Source organism: Anser anser (assembly GCF_964211835.1).
Source record: "Anser anser genome assembly, chromosome: 17".
Classification (NCBI taxonomy): domain Eukaryota; kingdom Metazoa; phylum Chordata; class Aves; order Anseriformes; family Anatidae; genus Anser; species Anser anser.
The window spans coordinates 7,322,491-7,343,699 of NC_139738.1; the positions used below are offsets into that span (position 1 = coordinate 7,322,491).

The following is a 21,209-nucleotide window of genomic DNA, read 5'->3' on the forward strand; positions in this document are numbered from 1 at the left end:
GGCAACGCGCGTCAAAACTAACTGGATCTCATTTTTTAAAGAAGGGAACTTAATAAAAACGTGCTTAAGATAAACCCTGGAGGAATGTCTGAAAACTTTTAAAGCTAGAATAGCAGTGGTAACAAGATGCAAATGTTACGCGTAGACCCAATCAAAAACAAATAATTTTTTTATCCCTATAGAAGAATGTAATCAGCATTCTAGACTTCTGTCCACGTTTCAATTGGTTACAGAGCTGGCAATACCACATTCTCTGTGTAAAGCCATATATATGTATTAAATTCTGCTATTTATACTTTCCCCTTTATATTTTAAAGGGGCTAGTTAGGTTTTGCTGTGGCTTTTCACTAAAATTGTTTCGTATTCCTTACTAGTTCCAGCACAGACGTGCAGCCTGGTATTAGAGATTTTTGGAACCCCCTTACGAGATGTGAAGTTTGATGTTAAGTGCTTGCTCCTGGGAAACCTGATATTTGGCCTTAAAAATATATTTTTACTTGCGCTGGAAGGGCATGAGTTTCCTGCGTGAAGGATGGATAAAACTTGCTGATGTGCTGAAAAACTTGGCCTTTTAGCAAAAATATACATCCCTTATCAATGTTAGTTGGAAAGTTGTACTGTCTGGAGCTGTGCAAATCAATCATTTTACGAATAATGTTTGCTGTCAGACGTGTTTGTCCTTAAACCATGCTATTGCTGTTTCTAATATGCTGCTGCAGAGACATGCTTTATATGATATGTGAATATCTGGAGCGCTCTAATAAATCTTAGTTGCTTTTTTTTTTTGCATTGGTGTAACTAGAAACTGGGATTCCTTGGCTGTAGTAACGTAGGAGAAGTTTCAGGAGGAGAGGAGCAGGTTTTCCTTTCGTTCTACTTTCCAACAGTGCCCCATGGACCCGGATGGGCTTGAGGCAGTGTGCTGTTAAATACTTCAGTAGCTGAGTGCCTGTGTGTGCGCATGTGCGCCTTACTTAAACTGGCTCGTAAGGAGAGCAGCCAGAGAGGGCTGAGATGCTAGGATTGATTTGAAATTGTGTTAGCTACTTACTCTGAACTTTATCTTTGTCTAACTTATTAACTCTGATTTCTGATTAAAATAATGAATTTGCAAATGAGCTAGATTGGATGTGGTGGAGGGAAAAAGCTCCGTGTTATGCTGTGGTTAGAGCTTCAGAGAAACTTGGGCCAGGATCTGTGCCGTGCTCTTCAAAGAACAGCTTCCTCTGTTGAAAGAGAACCACAAGACTTTCTGTGTGCATTTTGAATTTACCTTTTGATTCCTCTGGTGACTCACGCTGGGAAGCCTCGGACTTTGTGAAGAGAAAAAAGACTTTGAAAGCAGAGCTTGAGAATTGCGTAGGTCTGTGGGAGGGGAGCAAAACCCCCCAAATACCTCTGATCTCAAACCCAAATAATCTCTAAAGACCCTTGCAATTTAGGGGTGAGGTAAAAACAAATGTAAAAACAAGTTATTTCTGGCTTCATCGTGGGTAATCATAGCCTTTCATTGCAGTGATGCAGCCTGGGTGCTGGGCTCGTAGCTAAAGAAAGCGCGGAAGCCATGTACAGCTCAACAGCTGCTTTTTTGTGGTTAGGGTTGTGTGGTGATGCTCTGCCAGGTCTTAGGCCGGCTTCCTGCGTTTTCTTTTGTGACTAAATACTTCTTAGTTTGCTGAAAGTATGCACGGGATGTTGTTCTTTGTGAGCTCTTTATGGTTTAAGTCTCCATCTTAAAGTTTAAGTGTGGCTGTTTTGCTTGTGTTTGTACAAGAAGGAGGAGATTTTACGGTTTGGCCTTCAAAAATAAAGGTCCAAACGCAACAGTATGCATCTGTACACTGCTTAGTTTAACGGAGGCTCTTCTGCAGCCTTGTGACCAGCCCATAGTAAAAGATTATCTTGTTCCCAGAGCCCTGAACTGATTTGTGGTAAGAAACAGAATGAGACGCTTCATAAACAGGGTGCAAGGAAACTGTATGGCAAGGCTGTGCTTTGAAACCCATTGTCCAACTGTGTTCTGCTCTGCCCCACAATATCCCTGGCTTCTCTAGGGTATTCTCCTCTTTTCTGCATTTCACTCTCTCGAGGTATGTTTTGTGTGAGTGTCCTTGGGCTGGCGTTATCCTCAGGTTTCCATGCCTCCCACCCTTGCAACAAAAGTGAAGGAACATGACTTCATTTTATGTTCAGAATAGGTGGGCGGAAAGTAAGTATTGTGCTGGCTTGGATCCACCGATAAATTATAACATTTCAAATATATTGTTAAAACGTCTTGGTTTGGGGTTTGAGGTTAACAAAAGTAACTAATGACCTCAAGATGCTCCCGCTTGCTGATTAAGGATAAGTCACTTAGGAGGGTGGCATTTGGTGCCGAAGCAAAAGAAATCAGGCGAGTGTACGGCATTCCATCATCTCTGGCTGTCACCTAGTCTAGAGATGGATCCTTGCTGTATCTTTCTGCTTCAACGTAGGTGTGGAAGAAGATTGGGCTAGGACCGATGCCTGTTAGTGTGTTGCCTGGCTTGTGCACATCGTGTGGATGTTTGTGGAAATGTTGTTGGTGATTGAGTGATGTCTTCTAGAACTGTCACAGTGTCAACTTTTACCGTGGCTGGGTTAACAAGGTGCTTGGTTTCAAGTGACTTTTAAAAAATAAATAATTAGCATTTGTTTAAAATACTTAAAAATGCGTAAGAGTCTCTCTCTCCTGCTTTGCGTGCTGTGAGCGGTGTTGATCATTGTATGCAAAATGACATCAGTTTGGCCTCTGGATCTACACGAATAACGAGGCCATTCAGCGAGCCCCGAGAGAAGGGCGCCCTGTGCCCACTAACGAAGCAGCCCCTCGTTAACGGCACGCAGCATGATCTGCCCAAAGCTGGATCGCGGATGATGCGTTCCTTCAGCCTTACATCTGCACGTGACGTGGTATTTACTGGGCTCCATTTGGAAGCGTTCTGCTGGACTCGATGTATCCCCCCAGACAGTATTAATTTGAATCCCCTTCCAAGTAGGTCTTGGGACTGAAACCAGTCACGTCTGTCAGGGCTGACAATTCTATTTCAAAGCTTTTGGCTTCAAAAACAAGCCCGCTGCTACTTCTCAGAGCTTGATCTCACTCAAGTAATGTTCAGTTCATCCTTTTTTGGCTTTTTCTGTCTGGAAACTACCAATGTGCGTTGCTTTGGAGAAGGATTTTAGGTGTGTGTGTGTGATCTAAAGGAGGGCTTGCCTTGCTGTTGCTTGTAATGGGGTTCTGAGCCTAATCTTCAATCTGCTAATTTCAGTTGGTATATTCTGAATTTGCCTTGAAATACAGATGAAAGCAAATCTTGGCATTACAGATCAAATTCCACAGAACTTCATGAATCTCTTGACAAGCCAGATGTTTTGATTTTTCCAGTCTTAAATGGTTTTACAGATCTGAATCAAAGTTACAAAGCCCTTGTTAAAAAAAAGTACATTTCAGATTAAATTCTACATTGTAAAATGCCAGCTACCAGTACCCAGGTGTCCTGCGGCTTTACAGACTCATTTTTGTTTACTTTTAAATGTAAATCTATGGCTTTTTGTACATGTAAGTAGAGATCAGTGTTGGTTGAAAGATGTGACAGCTTGCATACCCTGTACTAAGGAGAGGAAAGCCAGGGAGGAATTAACTTGGTCTTCTTCATGTGAGCTAGCAAACGTAGTAATTTGCAGTGGCTCATTAAACACAGAGAAGAGAGATGTAGAAGGAAGTGATAATAATAGGACTGGATCCCTCTTTACCCCTAAATACAGCAGATGTGTTGAGTCCATCCAGTGACCGATGCTGGAATTAGAAAGATCAAAAGGATCCTGGCGTAGCATTTACTCCAAATCAGTGGTTTCAGCAGAAAAAAATATTTCTGTTGCTAGATTCTTATAGGTAAAACTTGTCTGTATATCGGGGGGGGGGACACGACACACACACAATTGTGTTTCTTCTTAATGAAGCCTAATCTGATACAGGGAACAGAATTTAAATTTAGCAGGCATGTGTCTGTTCATAGAAATCAAGCCTTCCTAAGTCAAACCTAGTTAACAAAAAAACCCAAGGTATTGGTGTAATTCTGTAGGATGGCATGGGTGCATTAATATTGAATTGTAATGGGAACATTGGAAGAGTTCTAAAAGTTATTGTCACTAAAACTGCCCCCAAGAGAATTTCTCCTGTGCAGGTATAAGAATATCTGTGTTGTTACATCTTTAACTTTTGCAGTAAAGCATTGGTCATATGATGAAACAGCGGGCATCCTGGATTCTGTTCCTAACTCTTCTACCAATTTTTTCCCAGGTGACTATAGCAGAATCACCTGACCTTTGACTATTTCTCTCATCCACATAATTTTTAAACCCCGCTGTTTTTCTTTCCTTAAAAAGAAAGGGAGGAAAAGGAGTGCAAAACACTTGAACTCTTTAATTCACAAGAAAATGTTTCTCCACTAATCTGTATTCTTAACCAGAGTGTGGAAGTGCTGGTTGTCAGTGGGAGATCAGCTTTTCTTGTTAAAAGGGACAAAGTGACCCTGGGAACGAAGCCCCACGTGCAGAGCTGCTGTACAGAATTCAAGAACGGCTGTGGGACTTCAGTAAGTTCATTTTGTGATAACTGTCCCTGAAGGACATCAAGCTCTCGGATGCAGCCTGTGATGAATCTGCAAATAAACCCGTTTTCTTTTAGAGCTTCTCTTCCCCTCCTAGGTATTAGATCCTCCTATCCGCTTGTATGCAACGCGGCCAGGCTCTTCCCTGCTAAGTTTCATTAGCTGTAAGGAATTTGCCATCTCCTTTACTGACTGTTCGTGTGGGAGACATTAGGAGCTGTACGGCCACGTGAAGGCCAGGCCATGCTGCTACTGGTGCCGTGAGCTAGGCCATACACTGGACCGGCCTCAGTTTGTGAGCAGCATCCTGTTTGCAAATACACGGGCTTCCTCTTTCACCTCCCGTGTTCAGTGAGGCATTAATTACTGTTTGAGCCCTCCGCTAAAATCCATGGCAAGACACGGTGTGAGGCCCTTGTATGGAGATCGATGTGCCGTGCCGTGTTGCCGTGGCTCTCCTGTCGAGTCGCCTTTGGGCTGGATGGGGTCTGCTCCGTGACTCAGCTGCTCTACTGGGCAGTGAGGTCAGCCTGTGTCACACCACTGCCTTGGCTGGCCTTCTGCGCTGGGGTTTGTGCTGGAGCTCTCCCGAGGCCCTTCTTCCCTTCCTATCCCTGCACACTGCATGTGGTCTGCATCCCACTCATTTTCGGTGACTGGCGATTTTGTGCAGGTAACATAAGCTCTGCTCTGCTCGGCATCATCTATACAAAGCTGCTGGCAGGGCTGCTTGCTTGTTCCTATCGGCAGAACGTACTGCAGGCTTGGCTGGTGGTGCCTTTGCCTATTTTGTTATTTATTTCCAGCTGTTAAGAGCTTCCCTTTCATCAGTAGGGTTAGCCTTGAGATTTGTTTGACCACAAAAAGATTGTCTGGAGTCTCCAACTTGTAGTGTTTCAGACTGCCTTCCTTAGAATTGGATCTCATTTGCGAAAACGTAGCAGCGTTCATCCATTTTTTTCACTGTTCTTCTCTGAATTAAGTACCAAACAGTTATGTCACTGGGAGTTTATGCAACAGCAAAAACAACTGTTCCGTTTGTGTGAATTTAAGACTGATCTGCCTTTCTACAAACATTTAGAAATGCCTAAGCTTGAATTTTGTATCCTCCTAGCTGTCATTTTTATTAGTTTGATTCCATTTAAATGGCAGAGTACTGTGGTTTAATGGTACTTCTGCAAAGACCAGCCGCTGTAATTAGCTAGGAATACTAAACTGTATTAATCTGCCCATTGTACTAAAGTGATTAAAGCAACTTAAACAGAGTAAGCACTCTCACATTTCTTGGAGGACTGCGTAAGGAGTACAAAATATTTCTTCCAGTGTCACAGGAGTCTTTGAAGAGCTGTTTATTTCCTACCTTTTGTTGTTACTTGCCTTGTTAGAATCCTGACATTACATGTAAAGGCTATGCTTAAATGTATTTATCTTTTCAAAGATAATCCAACTCTTAAAATATAGGTAAGTTAAAACTGGACACGTAGGAACACAGTTTGTGGAGACTTTGCTGCGTCCTAGCTATGTATCTCAGCTGCCTTCCTGTTTCCTGAAAGCTGGTAAGCATGATCTCATTTTATAAAACAGCTTCCTTGATCTTTTTTTAGGTTCAATAAAGGCCTTCAGTGTTGGGGCAGAGATTAAGATATCTAGCTCTTGGTTTTGAGGCTGGTTCTCAAAGGAGTTGGAGAGAGAGGAAGGGCAGAGAGGTAAACCTAAAGGAAAGGTAAAGAAAAGGAGCTTTAGCTGCAACTTGCAATTATTCTTGGCATTTCAGGCTGAAAAATCACAGAAGTGAATGACAATGTTGTGGTAATACATTCCAGCATGATCTCTGCTTCCTTTCTGCAGAAGAGCAGTGTTTTGTTACTTGGGCTTACTGGGGCGTATGCCCTCCCGAAGCACTCAGGGGTGGCAACAGCGGTGCGGTTCCAACACATATTTGTATACATTAATGGCCTCAGTAATGTATATAAATATCTGAGGGGAGGGTGTCAAGAGGATGGAGCCGGTCTCCTTTCAGTTGCGCCCAGTGACAGGACGAGAGGCAACAGGCACAAACTGAAGCACAGGAGGTTCCGGCTCAATATGAGGGGGCACTTCTTTACTGGGAGGGTGACAGAGCCCCGCAACAGGTTGTCCAGAGAGGTTGTGGCATCTGCTTCTTTGGAGATACGCAAATCCCACCTGGGTGCCATCCTGCGCAAGGTGCTCTAGGTGATCGTGCTCTGTGGGGGGGTCAGACTAAATGATCTTCAGAGGGCCCTTCCAACCCTGCCCATTCTGCGTAACAGGGTGAGCACAGCGCCTGGCTGTTTGCAGAGAGCACTTGCTCATGAAATCAGCAAGAGTCGACCAAGACCTTTTATGAGAGAAGTTGTTAAAATACTAGTGTTTTGTACTGAGCACAGGCTACATCATAGCAGCTCACCTTAGCTTGCTGTACATTTAGGTGCGTACTTGGGCACTCTTAACGGAAATGGATCGGTGCATCCCCAAAATGGATCATTGGCTGGAATGTTGATCTAGCGAAGATGCGAATATCTGTGGAAAAGGAGGTAGATTTGTTGTGTCAGTAGCTTGCAGTAGGTGTTGAAAAAGGTGCTTTTTGTGATCGTTTTGTGCAGTGACAGTGATGCATTTGGGCTAGCTGGTGACCTTAGAAGTTAAGAGAGAAACAACACGTGCAATTTAGTCTGTTGTATTCCTGAAAGCATTCCTTTAGAAGGGCCATTGACTTCAGGGGGATTTCTTTCAGCTGTTAACTGTGGAAATTGTGCAGACGTTTTTGGTTTGCTCTGCAGACTAAGACTGGCCTTCATGGTGGCTTACTGTGAAAACACCTCTTCAGGAGACACCTAGCTGGATGCGTGCAGTGGAACTCAACTTGGAGCCTGCAGACCCAACGTGAGCATAAAAGTTCCAGTGTCAGAAAATCCCTGCTCCATGTAGAGAGCAGGAGACCCGCAGTGCAGCCGCATTACTCGAGGCATCCAGGGTTTCCACTTAGTAGCAGATTGCCATGAAGTCCTGAGGCAGTATTGAAAAAGAGATATTATTCACCCTACATGGGAAAAATTTCCTGTAGTTAAAAGCTTGCTAGATTACTCCTTAGAGCTGTGATGTAAGGATCTTCCATGTAGTCATGTGCATCAGCTGAGATAATGTACTATTTTAACTTGGCAGCCTCTAAGAGGACATTCATGAAAGCTTTCATTAGGTGTTTATACAAAATAGAAGGGAAATTCATGCCACAGAAGTTTGCCTGTACTTTCCGACAGCTTAGCATTAGATCTTATTATGGCTCTAAATCTCTTCTGTAACTACTTGTCTCCTCAGCTGCCAGACTTCTGGCAAGGTGGCTGTGTTTTGCTGAGAGCTCTCAGCAGCAGGAGGAGGTGGGACGTTACAAGTAGAATGTCCTGAACACCATAAAAATACAAATGTATTTTTAAAATGGTGATGGCATATCGGAGTGCGCTTCTGACATCTTTTCAGAGTTGCTACAAGACTAGAACTGTATAGAGCTGTACTTTTTTGATACAGTAAGCACTCTTCACCACAAGTAGACTTCAAATGTTTTTACTGCATGCCTTACTTACTTTTTCTTCTTTTCCTACCACCCAAAACCATTCTTTTCATACTAATATTTTTACCGCCTCTTGAAGTGTCTCCTGTTTTCCTGGGGATTTAAAAAAACAAACAAAAATACAGGAAAGAGAACTGAGAATTAGAGGTAAAAGGATAGGATAAAATGGTTAGGGAAAGATGAATACAGCTGTCTTGTGGGGAAAAAACTGTATTGATCTTGTGCAACTGAGGACTAGAGGGAGAAAGCTGAAAATCAGCTCAAGCCTCGTGCTAGATTTTAGAAGTTGGAAGCTCTTGGCTCCAGAAACAAGTCACAGCAAGGTCTGGCGTTGTCCTCTCTACTGGTAATACTTTCACTAACCTGTTAGGTTTATTAATGGGTACTTTATATTACTCTAGTGGTAACGTGCTGAACTGGTAAAGGGCTGAGAGTTAGACATGAGTATGCTAGGGAAAAGAGAAACAGGACGGGACCCTCTTGCGTTAAAAACCACAGGACGTCAAGATCAGATCACTGGTTAAAAATTTTAGCATGGAGGATAGGAGTTGAAAAACCACACTTTCGGTGGCTGGCTGCAGAACGCCTTTATTTATTGTAAATGTTTGCTTAACACGACTTAACTGTAAACTGCACGCTATTTTTTTCTAAAATACTAATATTAGTCATCTTAAATCTTAGGGAAGGACCTATTAAAACTGTTAAGAAGGCCTGGAATAAGGCTGTTGATTTTTTATTTATTTATTTTTTTATTAAGCCAGCATGGCGTCAGACTCTGGGACAGGCATGCTGGTGCCTATCTTCTGCTGTTTGAATACATTTGATTAAATTAAGAGCATTAAGCAATTTTTAAGTTTCCTTAAACAATGGATGGATTCTTCTGTGATTATAACATGAGTCAGTTATAATAATCCCTTTTCACTGCGCAGTTTTGTTCCTGAAGCTGAGCGCTGAAGTATTCTTGGTAACTCCCTTATAAACATCCTACCTTACAATTTGATGAAGAAACTTTTCTTGCTCAGTTCTGTTATGCTATAGCCTGTATTCATTTCAGTAATGATGTGGATGGTGGAGATGAGCTGTCCAAAGGAATCACATGGCTTTTTTGGGACTGTGATAATAGCATACTGTATTCCACAGTTGAGAGTCCCCTTTGTCTGTGCAGGGTCTCTAAAAGCTTGTTTTGCCCGACCTTTTCAGAGCAGTAGACCGCAGTTCTACAAGTTTTTCACATTAACACTTGTACCAGGCTTTCTCTGCGTGTTGACTCAAAGAATCTGAGATGCTGAATAGTCTATGCAGTAATTGCGAGGCGATTTAAAAGCATTGGTTGGGCTACTGTTTCCTGCCCTGCTATTGTAGGGTTAGGAAAAAACAACTATTTCAAGATGTCGAACTTCTGCTTCTCATTTGCTCCAAGATGCCTGGCTGTACCTGTCTACATGAGACCCGAATAATGAAATTTAACACCCCCCTTGCCACCCTGTAGCAGGGTAGGTAAACATAAAGCAGTTACTCAGGAGGAGCACAGGATAATGGGTAGCTTTTTTATTTTTGTAGGAAGTGTAAAAAAAAAAAATACATATATATATAAAAGAAACAATCAGTACTTCTTCAGGCTTGTAGTCTCCATTCTGTTTTTTGTCTTTCACTTGAGTTTTATGGCATCTGTCACTGTATTTTGGAAATATTGTCTTTGAAGAGAATGGTCATTAGTCAGGAATAATGAGTTTACTCAGCTGAATTTCACAGTGAGTTTATTAGTATGCATGTGCCAAAATGTTAGGACCAAGCACCTGAATGTCTGCCATACTAACTACCATAAAATCGTATCTTGTTCGTGGGTGGAGTTGTAAAATAAATTTCTGTACATGATCGGTTGTCTTTAATGCTTGACGTTTGTAATACTTGTGTTTGTTAGAGATTTCCTTACATGGGAATTCAGGGCTTGATAATTAACTTGTAGCTAGCAGCGGTATACAGTCATGTAATCCTGTGCTTTTCAGATTACCTGTTTCGAAATGAGTCAAAGTAATTACTTTATCTGCAGTTATGACAACAGTTTCACAGGAATGCAGTGCTCTTGCTGCGGCTGTTTCATAAGCCGTGCTTACGGTTGTCTTCTGCAGGCCCGGGAGTACGCAGAGCTGTTCTGCGGGCTGGGGGTTTGCCACGTGGCGTGGAGAAAGGAGCGTGTGGCTGCGTCTTCCAGAACAGCTTGATCGGATGAAACTGACTGTCACAAGCACGGCTAGGGGCTGAGAGTGAGCCTGGAGCCCTAAAAAGGGGCCTAGAGATGGCTTTGGTCTGTGTAGAATTGCGTTTCTTTCGGAGCTTGGTCTTTCCTCTTTGTTTTATAACTGTGCTCGTCAGTGGTTGCTGGCCCAGCGAGCGCTCTTTGGCACCGCGAGACCTCTTGGAGGGAAATAAAATAAATAAATAACTAAATAAATAGCAGTGTTGGAAGGAGCTGAAACAGCCTTGAAAAGATGATGCAGTCCTCCGATATGGTGAAATCAGGATGTGTCTGTCTTCCTAAATTTCCTCTTTATTGCTAATAGAAATATATATATATATACATAGAGGAAAAATAAGCGGATATACCTACAAAATGGGGGAAATGCCTTGTGCTTGACTGATACAAGAGGAAGAGAACTGAGAACTTGAGCGTTGTCCCAGAAAGACTGATGTAGTAGCTACCTAGGCTGCAGTAAAATATTCACAAATATGTCTTTTTTTCTTTTCTGCCCAGTTGAGCTAAAAAAGAAACCCAACGTGTAGTGCTCTGATTCTCATCCTTCCGAAAGTGTCTGCTGTGTTGATCCACGTCATATGGGCATTTTGGTATAAATCTGGTCAGATGTTTCGCAGATTGACCTGATCATGTTTATTATGCCATGTGCGGGCTGCATCAAATTCCTGGGATCAGAGCTGACTTGTCAAGCAAACTAACAGTCTGTCCGACTTGCACTCTCGCACTGAAGTGCTGCTGCAGGTATCCTGGAGGCGCGGAGATGTGGCCCTGGAAGTCCTGCTCACCAGGGGGTCTGCGGACTCGGTGTAGACACGGAGTGCTCTGTTGGGGTAGGGAATAGTAGCTACCTACCCTAACGACAGAGAAGCCTGCTGGAAGTCGATATCCTAGCTAATTTAATGGTTCTGCAGCTCACGTTTCTGATATGTTTCTGATAGCTGTCAGGCTGTCTAAGGACTGATCTTAGTAGCTGAAAATTTTAAGTTAACCGTAAATTTTGTCTTTTTCAGTGGGGAGCAGCTTAGAATTAGGCTTTCAAGTGGTTCGTCTTCTGCATAGTGTATTTTCCCCCTTGCATCTTCTTATGTCTTTGCCTAATCTGGGGCTATTGGTATTGTTTTTTCCAATTGTTTCATCCTTACCTTGTGCTCTTGGCTTCTTTTCCTGTTTTATACAGAGGAAATGCTTATGCCCTTGCCCACCCCCCTAGGAAAGCTAGCTCACAAGCTGAGCTTGTAGGCCTTGCATTTTCCTGAATTGTTTTTCTCACAAGGCTCTTTTGTTAGAAACTGAACTGGGCTAGCTTCAGTTACCGCAAAGCTTACTGGAAAATGGAAGGCAGGAAGAGTCCCCACGTTCTCATGTTACTGCACAAATTCCTCTCCCCTTCCTGGGGGTCTGTTATACCAGTGAAAAAAACGCATTTCAGCTGTCAAAAACTGCAATAGAGCCACGCTGCAGAATTATTTGCTCATGCTTTAGACTGGTATATTTGATCAGGGGTTATAAACACTGTCAAGAAGATTTTGACAGGGGTGAAAAATGAATTTAAGCTGCTGATGCCAAGTAGAAAACAGCAAGTGCTGATCCTGCCTGGAACCCCTTGCTGCAGACTGTCTGTGCCCACTCCTCTGCGCAAAGTAAATACAGCTCGATCTGTTCTTCGTTGTGTTTGTGCAGGTTGGTGAGGCACGGATTTGTAGAGCTGTTTGCTGCCCTGGCAAACATAAGAGGAGGATACGGAAAGCAGTGTTTAGTTTACCTGATATAACAGTTAACATATCATGAATTACATCGTGAGCCTTGTTCCAAGAGCTTGCAATCTGCTGGTATCTTATCAGCCAGAGCAGTTTATGACTGACCAGAAATCTCTTTCTGCAGGCTGCAGGAAATGGTTGTGTGCCTATGGTCAGCACACCAGTTAAAGGTGTGGAGAACCCTAGTGATAAATGTGGTTCTAATTATACTTGGATTCTAGCATGTGGATACTTCATAAATAAATACTGAATACACAGAGGCCTTTTGTGGTTTTGCTTCATGAAGTGTGAAAACTCGGTTCCTCCAGAGCAGTTGCAATTGCCACATGCCTGGTATGAACTGGAGTAGCAGAACAGCTATGCAGAAATGTAAAGATGCTATAAGATCGCATGGAAAAAAAAATTACCTAATCAGGTTCATTCTGGGAGGGTGTAATCCTGGCCATTGTTGATAGGTGTGGTTGGGAACACTTCTCAGAGGCTTAATGCGTTAGTCAATATTTAAAATCACTTGCAGCTGCAGAATAGGCAGGTCTATGATACAGAGGTTTGGGTTATGTTGTCATGGGTATGATCTTCCTCTTGAGGAGGATTTGAAATGGGTTTTGAGAAGCGAAGAATGGGCAGTACCTGGGGAAGGAGGAAGTTCTACAGAATTTTCCTCTCCAATGAAAGTGACTTGTCTGCTTCTAGAAGTTCTGGACTCTCTCCTATGGAAGGGGTTAGCAGCTAGGATGCTGATTAGATTACAAACGCAAGGGAAAACAAGACTTCTCTGTGTGACACTTGTCCAATTCAGAATTCAAACACCTTTGAGAGTGAGTCAAAGAGTCTGGCTTGGCTTAAAGAGAAAGCTGGGCAGCAGTGAGCTAGATACCCTTACCTGTTTTATGCTATTTCTTCATCCATGTACAGTGGGAAAAAAAGTTCATAATTTCTTTTGAGGAAGAAGCATTTCAAGTGCATTTGCTATTAAGTGATGTAGAAATAAACTACCAACATTAGTGGCCTTGGACGCATTGGTAAATGGCAGACCTTCAAGGATTTTTTTTTCCTTTAAGGATTTTTTTTGCACAGCATAGTGCAAATACCTTTGTAAGGACAGGAGATCTCTATAGGTGCTTTCTCTGTCAGGCAGTTGTGAAATATTGTGAAAACAACTGACAGCAGCCTCACATGCTGTATTAGACCTATTTCGAATAAGTATCTTGTGTCTGTGTTGATGGGCTTCTGTGTTTGAGGCTGGGTGCAGGTATCAAAAGATACCTTAGATTGAAAACTGCTCTTTCAGTTCAGTGTTTGCAAGAATATGCCACGCAGAAGCGTGTGTCTTGTAGCTATGTAGCTTAAAATGTATTTAATGTTGCTATGAAGATGGCACGATTACACGTAGATGCTCCTAATGTATTAAAAGCGCCATTATTTGCTCTCTGAAGGAATGCAGGCACGGCTGTTGCTTCTGCTTGAAGTTGTTAAACCCTTTTGACGTTATGCATGGCTTAATGAACTTACAGATGATATTTATTGTGGTTCCATTAAAAGTCTTGATCATCATTCCAGGTGAGTGTAATCAGAAGGTATAATTATGCAGTGTTTTCCTGTAGAGTAAGTTCTTTCAGTAATTCCCTTCACAAGAAATTGCTGTTGTTCAAAGACCTGCATGCTGTTTTAAGTAGAGCATGAGTCTCGAACAGAGCTTTGATATTAACCTTTTCTTTGTAGTGAACCCCCTGAGTTTTAGCAGCATGAAGGGCAGGAGTTCTGCTACAGTGAATTTACCTGTACAATCTAGACCATTGCTACAGGTTTGAGGATACCAGCTTCCCCCCTTACTCTGATGTTTGGGAAATGTGATGCTGCAGTGACAGACTCCTAGCAAGGAGACTGAGACTTGTGTGAAGCGGATGCTTTCCTGCTGATTGCAAGCAACAGATGACTTCATTCCAGTGCTGCTGTTGTTTTAGAGCCAGGCTTTAATGGAATCAAGACATTCACATTAAATTAATACGTTTTACATGGAGCCCATCAACTAACATTTAATTTGCTTCAATAAGAAGTAAGGGCATGTGGGATCAAAATGGCCCGTGCTTGGGATAATTTAGGAGAATGCCTGTCTTACAGTACCTTACAAATGCACATGTAATCGAGGTAACGTTTGTTAGTAAGCTAATTGTTCAATGCAACCTTGCACCTAGTTTAATGCAAAACTGAGAGTGGATGGAAAAATGAACTCTTAAGCCAGGATTCTAAAAGCAGAGAGAGTGGCGCATTGTTGGCTAGCTTTTTTTTCCCTTAAAAAAGAAGATAGAAGAAAGCGTTGTAGAAGTTTGGTTTGTTTTTTTTTTTTTAATGAAATCCATCTTGGATGGTTCAGGTTTTCTGAGCTAATGAGAGCATGTAGATGACTATCTGTATTTACAATCCAAGTCTGCTTTCTAGAACGAGGAATGGTTCCATGAGATTATAAATGCGGGTTCTGCTCTTGATTGAGAAACACCATTTGATATCTGGCGAATGGGTAAACAGAGACTGACGCTGCAGCAGGGTTTTAGTATCGTAAAGTTTGTTTGCATCTGTTCAGAAAGTCTTGAATACGATGCTTTCCTCTCCCAAGGTACCACAGTGTGTTCCTCTTAAGCGGCGTGCCCTGCCCAGATTTCTGCCTCTGGCCATTTACAGGATTAGGCTGTGGATCCTTTTGTGTAAGCGTCATAAGTTTGTACTTCTGAGGGGCCGTTAAGTCGATTCAGATGAAATCAGAGTATAATAAGCAGAGTTACAAACTGTAATGTTGATAGTTATTATCTAGGTGCTGGAGAGGGGATTAATGGGCATGTTCCTACAGCCACGCAACGAGAGGCAGCACGTAACTTCTGTGAGTAATCTGGGATGATTACATTGGTTAGGCTTGTGTGTGTGAAGTGTTAAATCTCGTGCCAGCACTGGTGAGCCGTGCAGCACGCCTTGCCATTTGGAGTTCCCATAAACAGCATATGGGCGTCAGAAAGATCTGAAAGCACAAAGGAACAAGCGGTGCTGCCGCAAAGGAAAGCGAGCACAGAGACGTGTCTCTAAGCGGTGACGGCAGCACCAGGGGTGTAATTACTCGGTCCTGCAATGGGATGGGTGTTTTCTCCATTTCCTTGCAGGTGTGGTGCATCAGAGAATGCATCTTAGGTGCTTCATATCTTAGGGATGAGTAAGGCAGGGTGCATCTCATGCCAAAAATGGAATTGTGGTGTTTTAGCATGCAAGAGAACACAATGATGTTTTTCCCTGAGATGGCACGGTGAGTTCATAGAATCACAGAACCACAGAGTGGTTTGGGTTGGAAGGGACCTTAAAGATCACTTAGTTCCAACCCCCTGCCATGGGCAGGGAGACCTCACGCTACATCAGGTTGCTGAAAGCCCCGTCCAGCATGGCCTTGGGCATTTCCAGGGATGGGGCAGCATTCATAGTCACCAATAAGTTTTATCTTCATCAACATATTCATCAGTATGTTTGTCTTCAGGAATCATGTATTTTCATGAGCATTTTATGGCTGTTGTTCAAATACACCCTTTTGTTCCTGGTGTGGACTTAAGCATTCGAGCAATTTGGTCTTCCTTTCCGTGGCTGCTTTCCTCCCTGCGAACTGATGGGAAGGTGTTCCCTCACAAACAAAGCAGAGTTAAAAGCTTCAAAGTCTATACCTGAGAGAACGGCAGGGGACCATTCATGTTCTTAGACCACTGTAAATGTTTTTTCCTGGTCTTTTTTTTTTTTGTTAGGCTTCCTTAAGGAAGGATATTTTCAATGAAGGAAATAGCGCAGTTGATACCATCAGGCATGATTAACTATCAGCTAGTCTATTCGTGCCTTTCTGCCTTGAGCAAAAATGTATCTGAAGTTGTAGGTTTATATCTGTCATACTTTGTGAGTGTGTTGTCTAAATTATATTGTACTTGCATCTAAAAATCCTGTATTTTTGAAAGAAAATTACTGAACTGCTTTCGGAAAGGCAAATTTCTCAAAAACTTTGTGTCCTAAAGAGGTTTTGTGAATCTACTCCAACGGGGAATTCTCTTCACCAGTGTGTATTATGAAATTTGATTTGGTGATACTGGGAGAGAAGAAGGGACAAAGTTTGTGTTCACTGGTGCAGGTATTCAGGAGTGGGATAGCGTCTTGAAGTCGGTTTTGTCAAGAGAGCCTGCTCAGTTTAAATCTGTGAACACTAGGATTGGAAAGTGTTAGAGAAGCTTTTAGGGGATATTCGCGTTCTTGAGATGTCTCCATCTGCCGTCTTCTGTTTAGCAGAAAGCGTTAGTATTGGTGAAACTCATAGCTGCCCTTCCAATTCCCGGGGAAACACACAACTTTTTGGTGTGACTCAGATTTACAAGAATAAGGCTTTAAGCAACCTTAATGCTTAGCTGACTATTCACGTGTACTGTTTGTCTAATATCCCCGTAACATAGCTTTTCCCTTTAAAGAGAGCAAACATCCTTTGTTCTCCTCTAAGCTATGAAAGACGCTTACTCTTAATCACAGGACTGCAGAAGTAGTTTGGGGCCCGAAGCTGCGGTGACTGAATGCCGCTGGAATGTAATATGTCACATCTGGTAAGAGGGGAAAAGGTCCGTGACTGCTCAAATGCAGACTAGCCCTTTTTTGGGGGTGGGTGGGTGATGGTTATGACTAAAACATCCTTGTAGGTGGGGAAGACGGAGAAAAGCTTGATTAGACTTGAAATTCGTATTTCGGTTTTCTCTTTCCTTTTAGAAGGAACCGAGAATAAAACAGAACAGAGAAGCTCTGAAGTCCGGTAGATCTGGATGGTGATGTTTACATTTCAGGGTCAGAAAAAAGATTTTGGACGCAGCTGGAAATCATAGCAATTGGTGCGTCTGAGCCAAGAAATAAGTGTATGTGAGACAAGCAAGAGCAGCTGTCTGTTTGATATCCTGCTGCAAATATATAAGACTGATGGTCTTTAGCCTGTAGCATGCACAGCCATTTTCTTTTGGGCATTGTAGTCCTCCTTATTCCTGTTACTGCTTCTCCTGTGGCTTTCCAGTGGAGCAGTTGCCTGTCCGTCTGTCCTTGACCTGCTCTCCCTTCAGGTGAAGGGAGCACCAGGCTTCGAGCCCTTCGTGGACATCCTAGGCTGCACACCTAATGCCAGCACTGCTGCTTTTTGCTGAGAATCAGAGGGCACCCGCAGCCTGCTGGGATTAAGCCTTGTGGAAGACCACATCTGCTTTAAAACAGTGACGGAGGAAGGTGATGTTGATTAGCATAGAATACTGGGAGAATAACTCAGAGCATGTTGAGTATTAAAAGACGTCAGCGCCATAGTTAGCATCTTCTCGGCAGCCTGCTGACTGACTACTTACTGGAGCATTTGTTGGAGCGTGTAGTAGCAGCAGCTGCCAAGGTCCCTTTTAAAGTCCTGTGTGTTACAGCAAGTAGAGAATGATCATATGAATGAGCAATCTTTTTATTGTCTCACTTGCTTGGAAGTTTAAATAGAGAATTAATCTCCTGTCCCATTGTCACCCTCTGCTTTCCCAGCCTTCTTCCTGTCTTCACTGCAGAGTCTGCTGAGGTTTAAGTGTGAGGAGAAAGTAAGGCTGACGTTTTCAGCTGTTAAATGATGTAAGTCAGCTCTGGTGGGTGGGAAAAATGTGTTCTGAGGTTTACAATGTGATATTAATGATTAGCAGGACCCTTATTATCAGTCCAGCATGAATTCTTTTCTTCTGCCAGGCGTGAACTTTTTGGTTAAAAATGACCCGATTGTTCCTATAATTGAGAGAAACAGAACCCAGAGCAAAGTTGGGGGCTGGGGTGTTGTGGTGTGTGTAAAGAAGGCAGCCTTTTCCTCTCTGAGTCTGGCAGAAGGGAATTAGGGCTGTAAATCACTGTTCTGTGAAACGCACTTTAACTGGCACAAAGAGAAGAAATGGAACTACTGGAATTCTTGCAGGATGAGGAAGGTTAGTCTGAGCAGACTTTGAGATGCGTAATTTTGGCAGCTGCCCAGAACGGCTGAACTGCTAGGGAGGAATGCTAATCCTTTTTGCTAGCTTTTTGGCGTAGTCAGTAAAAATACGCAAATAGGTCTTCCAAAAATACATCCCTCTCTGCAGAACGCACAGTGTACTGTAGGAATGCAAATAATACAGCAGGATAACCTGAATGCAGCTGGTATTCCTGATTTCAGCAGCTAAAGCCTTGAGAAGCAGCAGCATATCAGTTCTTGCAATGTCTGCTTTGCCTTGCATCCACAAATGACAGCCTGCTGGCAGGAAGACCAGAAGGAATGATTAAAGCCATGCAACACTCCTTCTGTAACAGAAGGAGGTTATCTTACAGATTGCGAACCTAATTGACTACTTTAATTAATTTCACCTTCTTGACTTTAATATTAAATCTGAAAAGCAAAGTTACTATTTTTACGGGAACGTACATGTAATTAGTAGTCAAAAAAACAAATAGGTTATGGAAATACAAGCTAAAACATTTGATGACAAATGCAAATTTCAGCCTAAATATTTTACTCTGCTTGGCAGCAAATCCTTGCTGGTAGAAATATGCACAAGTCTTGCTGCATAAATCAAACTTTGGTTGTACACTGGAGGGCTCACGCTGTTTTGCTGGCTATTCCTGCAGCACAATAGCAGGAAGGAACGGATGTAGCCAGCATGTCATCTTGGCGCTGCGCTCCACGGTGCTACTGCATTGAGATGTAACCCGTTCAGGTGCCTCTGCTGGTGCCTGAAGACAGCAAAGTGCAACGCCACCACGGCTGCCTGCAGCCCGTACTGCTGAAACGGTCCTCCCCGGCTTCCATTTCAGATGGGATTAGACTTCCGAGGCAGAGATGTATTGAGTAGTGTGACGTTTATGTATGCAGCTACCTCCGTGGGAATATCCTGCAATCTAGCTGTCACCAGGTTTCTCTGTGAATTTGTAAATATGCTGAAATGATGTGTTTTGGCAGATTTAACCTTGCAGCCTAGCATTTTCGAGAATGATTTAATAGTTTTTTGGTCCCATGGTTTGCCATTTTTGAGTTAAGGTACATAAAAAAAAAAGACCCTGGAAGTAGCAACAGAAATAATTATGATGGTACTTAGGCATTATGCTCACAGGAGTGTTTTTAATTGTGTGGTATCCAATATTTACTGGATTATTGAAAGCAAATGTCTTGATGGCAGCTGTCAGCCCAAGTTTCCAGGTAGGCTTTCAGATCCCCGGGCTTTGCCAAGGGATTTGAGGAGTAGACACGTCTGAGCAGACGGTGTGACCTGCTCGTCAGGATAGCTTGCTGAACGGACACTTCAAAAGGCTTCGCAGACTAAGTCATCAGGCCCTGGTTCCCCTCCACTGCCAGTGCCAAAATCATGCTTCTGCTCAACTATAAAAAGGAACGGTGGCCTTCCTGAGAGAATGCCGAATTGCTTGGTGAAGTTACTGTTTGGGTTTTTGTTTCTTGGTTGTCTGGTGTGTTAAATGTTTCAGACAAACTTTTTCCAGGGGTATAATTCATATTGTTATAATAGACTGGGCAGGTCTCCTGTGGCACTACTATTTATTTCAAGAAGTGGCATGCATTTTACTTTTTTTTTCCCCTGAGCTCAAACCATGTTCATATGTATGAATGTGTGTAGTCACATTTTCAAGAACTTTGTGTTTGAGTTAGCAAAACGCAGTATTTGACAATAAATACCTTTTGAAAGATTTTTGTGCTTGAAGAGAGGAACTGCCAGGTATTTCTGTACTTAATCCAATAATATGCTCAAACATAATGATGCTTGTAGTATAAGGTTTAGTCGTACAGTTTGTAACTGTGTAATTCCTTTCCTCGTACCCTCTCAGTACTGTGAGTGAGTGTATATAGATCCTGCATTCAAAGATACTTGTAGTGCTGGGAAATGGCTGAGGTGAGTAGGTTCCTGAGGATTTTGATGCAGAAGGCACGCAAATGTTGAAATGGATTGGACTGAACGGGTAAATAGTGAGACTGTTGATTTGGGTAACTTAACTTCAAGTGCCTCCCATTGCACTGAAAATTTCCCACCTGATTTGCAACCAGATATTGCACAGAAGAGCAGGAAGGGCACTGATCCCAGTGAGAGCTGATTTCACTTTAACTTTTTTATAGACTTATGTTCCTGGTTTGAGGGTGTACAAGTGAGGGGAACCATCTGCTTGATGTTTGAAATAACTGTCGTCATCCTACCGCTATCAGAAGACTTGTGATTTGGAAAAAATATATTTTTCTTGATAGTTAACGCTCCATCTGCTGCAAATCTTCTCTTTCAGATGGGAAGAGGAACTGACAAGAAGAATGAGTCTGGAATCTATGGTGGAAACCTTGCGGGAGGTAAGTTTTGCGTAGTAGGTATTGAATGGTGTAGGCTTTCTCCGCACCTATTATGCCATTAATCGCTGGAAAAGAAGTTGTCTTTCGGTTAAAAGCCCCTCTTCTAGTCACAGCAGCTGAATGCCTTGCTGTATGCTAGAGAACAGTGCTAATGTTTGGAAGCTGAAGCAGGAAGGTGCTGACTTTTCTGACGGAGCGAGATGAGGGGGCGACATGCCTTATCGGTCCTCCTGAGGTTAAGTGAGGAGGCATATGTTGCCCTGTGGCCTCTTAGTTCTGTGTGTGCTTTCTCTTGCAGGAGGCACAGGAAGCGGAAGCTCTCCAGGAGGAGTTAAATGAAAAGATTGAGAGACTGAAAGCAGAACTTGTGGTCTTTAAGGGTCTGATGAGTGATGTAAGTATACTGGAGAGCAGAGTGGCCACCTCCCCACTGCCTTTGTGAAATGTGTGTCATGCAAATGGCTTCATTCATAAAAAAAGTTACGGTCTTAGTGAGTGCTGCTTTGTAGTTAGTATTATGGCTGCCTTTACGATCTAATGCATCAGACAGATCACCCTTCCCCCTGCTTCCTGTCTGGTCTGTGTAGAGATGCATTAACTTGCT

At 42.8% G+C, this 21,209-nt stretch overlaps 1 protein-coding gene across 2 annotated transcripts in view; it reads left to right on the plus strand.

Moving 5' to 3' along the window:
- The window catches only part of IFFO2 (intermediate filament family orphan 2), a 38,352-nt gene that overhangs the window by 5,259 nt on the left and 11,884 nt on the right, over nucleotides 1-21,209 (plus strand). For both annotated transcript variants that reach the window (XM_083802395.1, XM_083802394.1), the window contains exons 2-3: nucleotides 20,545-20,605; nucleotides 20,904-20,999. In XM_083802395.1, coding sequence (XP_083658521.1) covers nucleotides 20,545-20,605; nucleotides 20,904-20,999 — 157 coding nt within the window. The remainder of the gene's footprint in view (nucleotides 1-20,544; nucleotides 20,606-20,903; nucleotides 21,000-21,209) is intronic.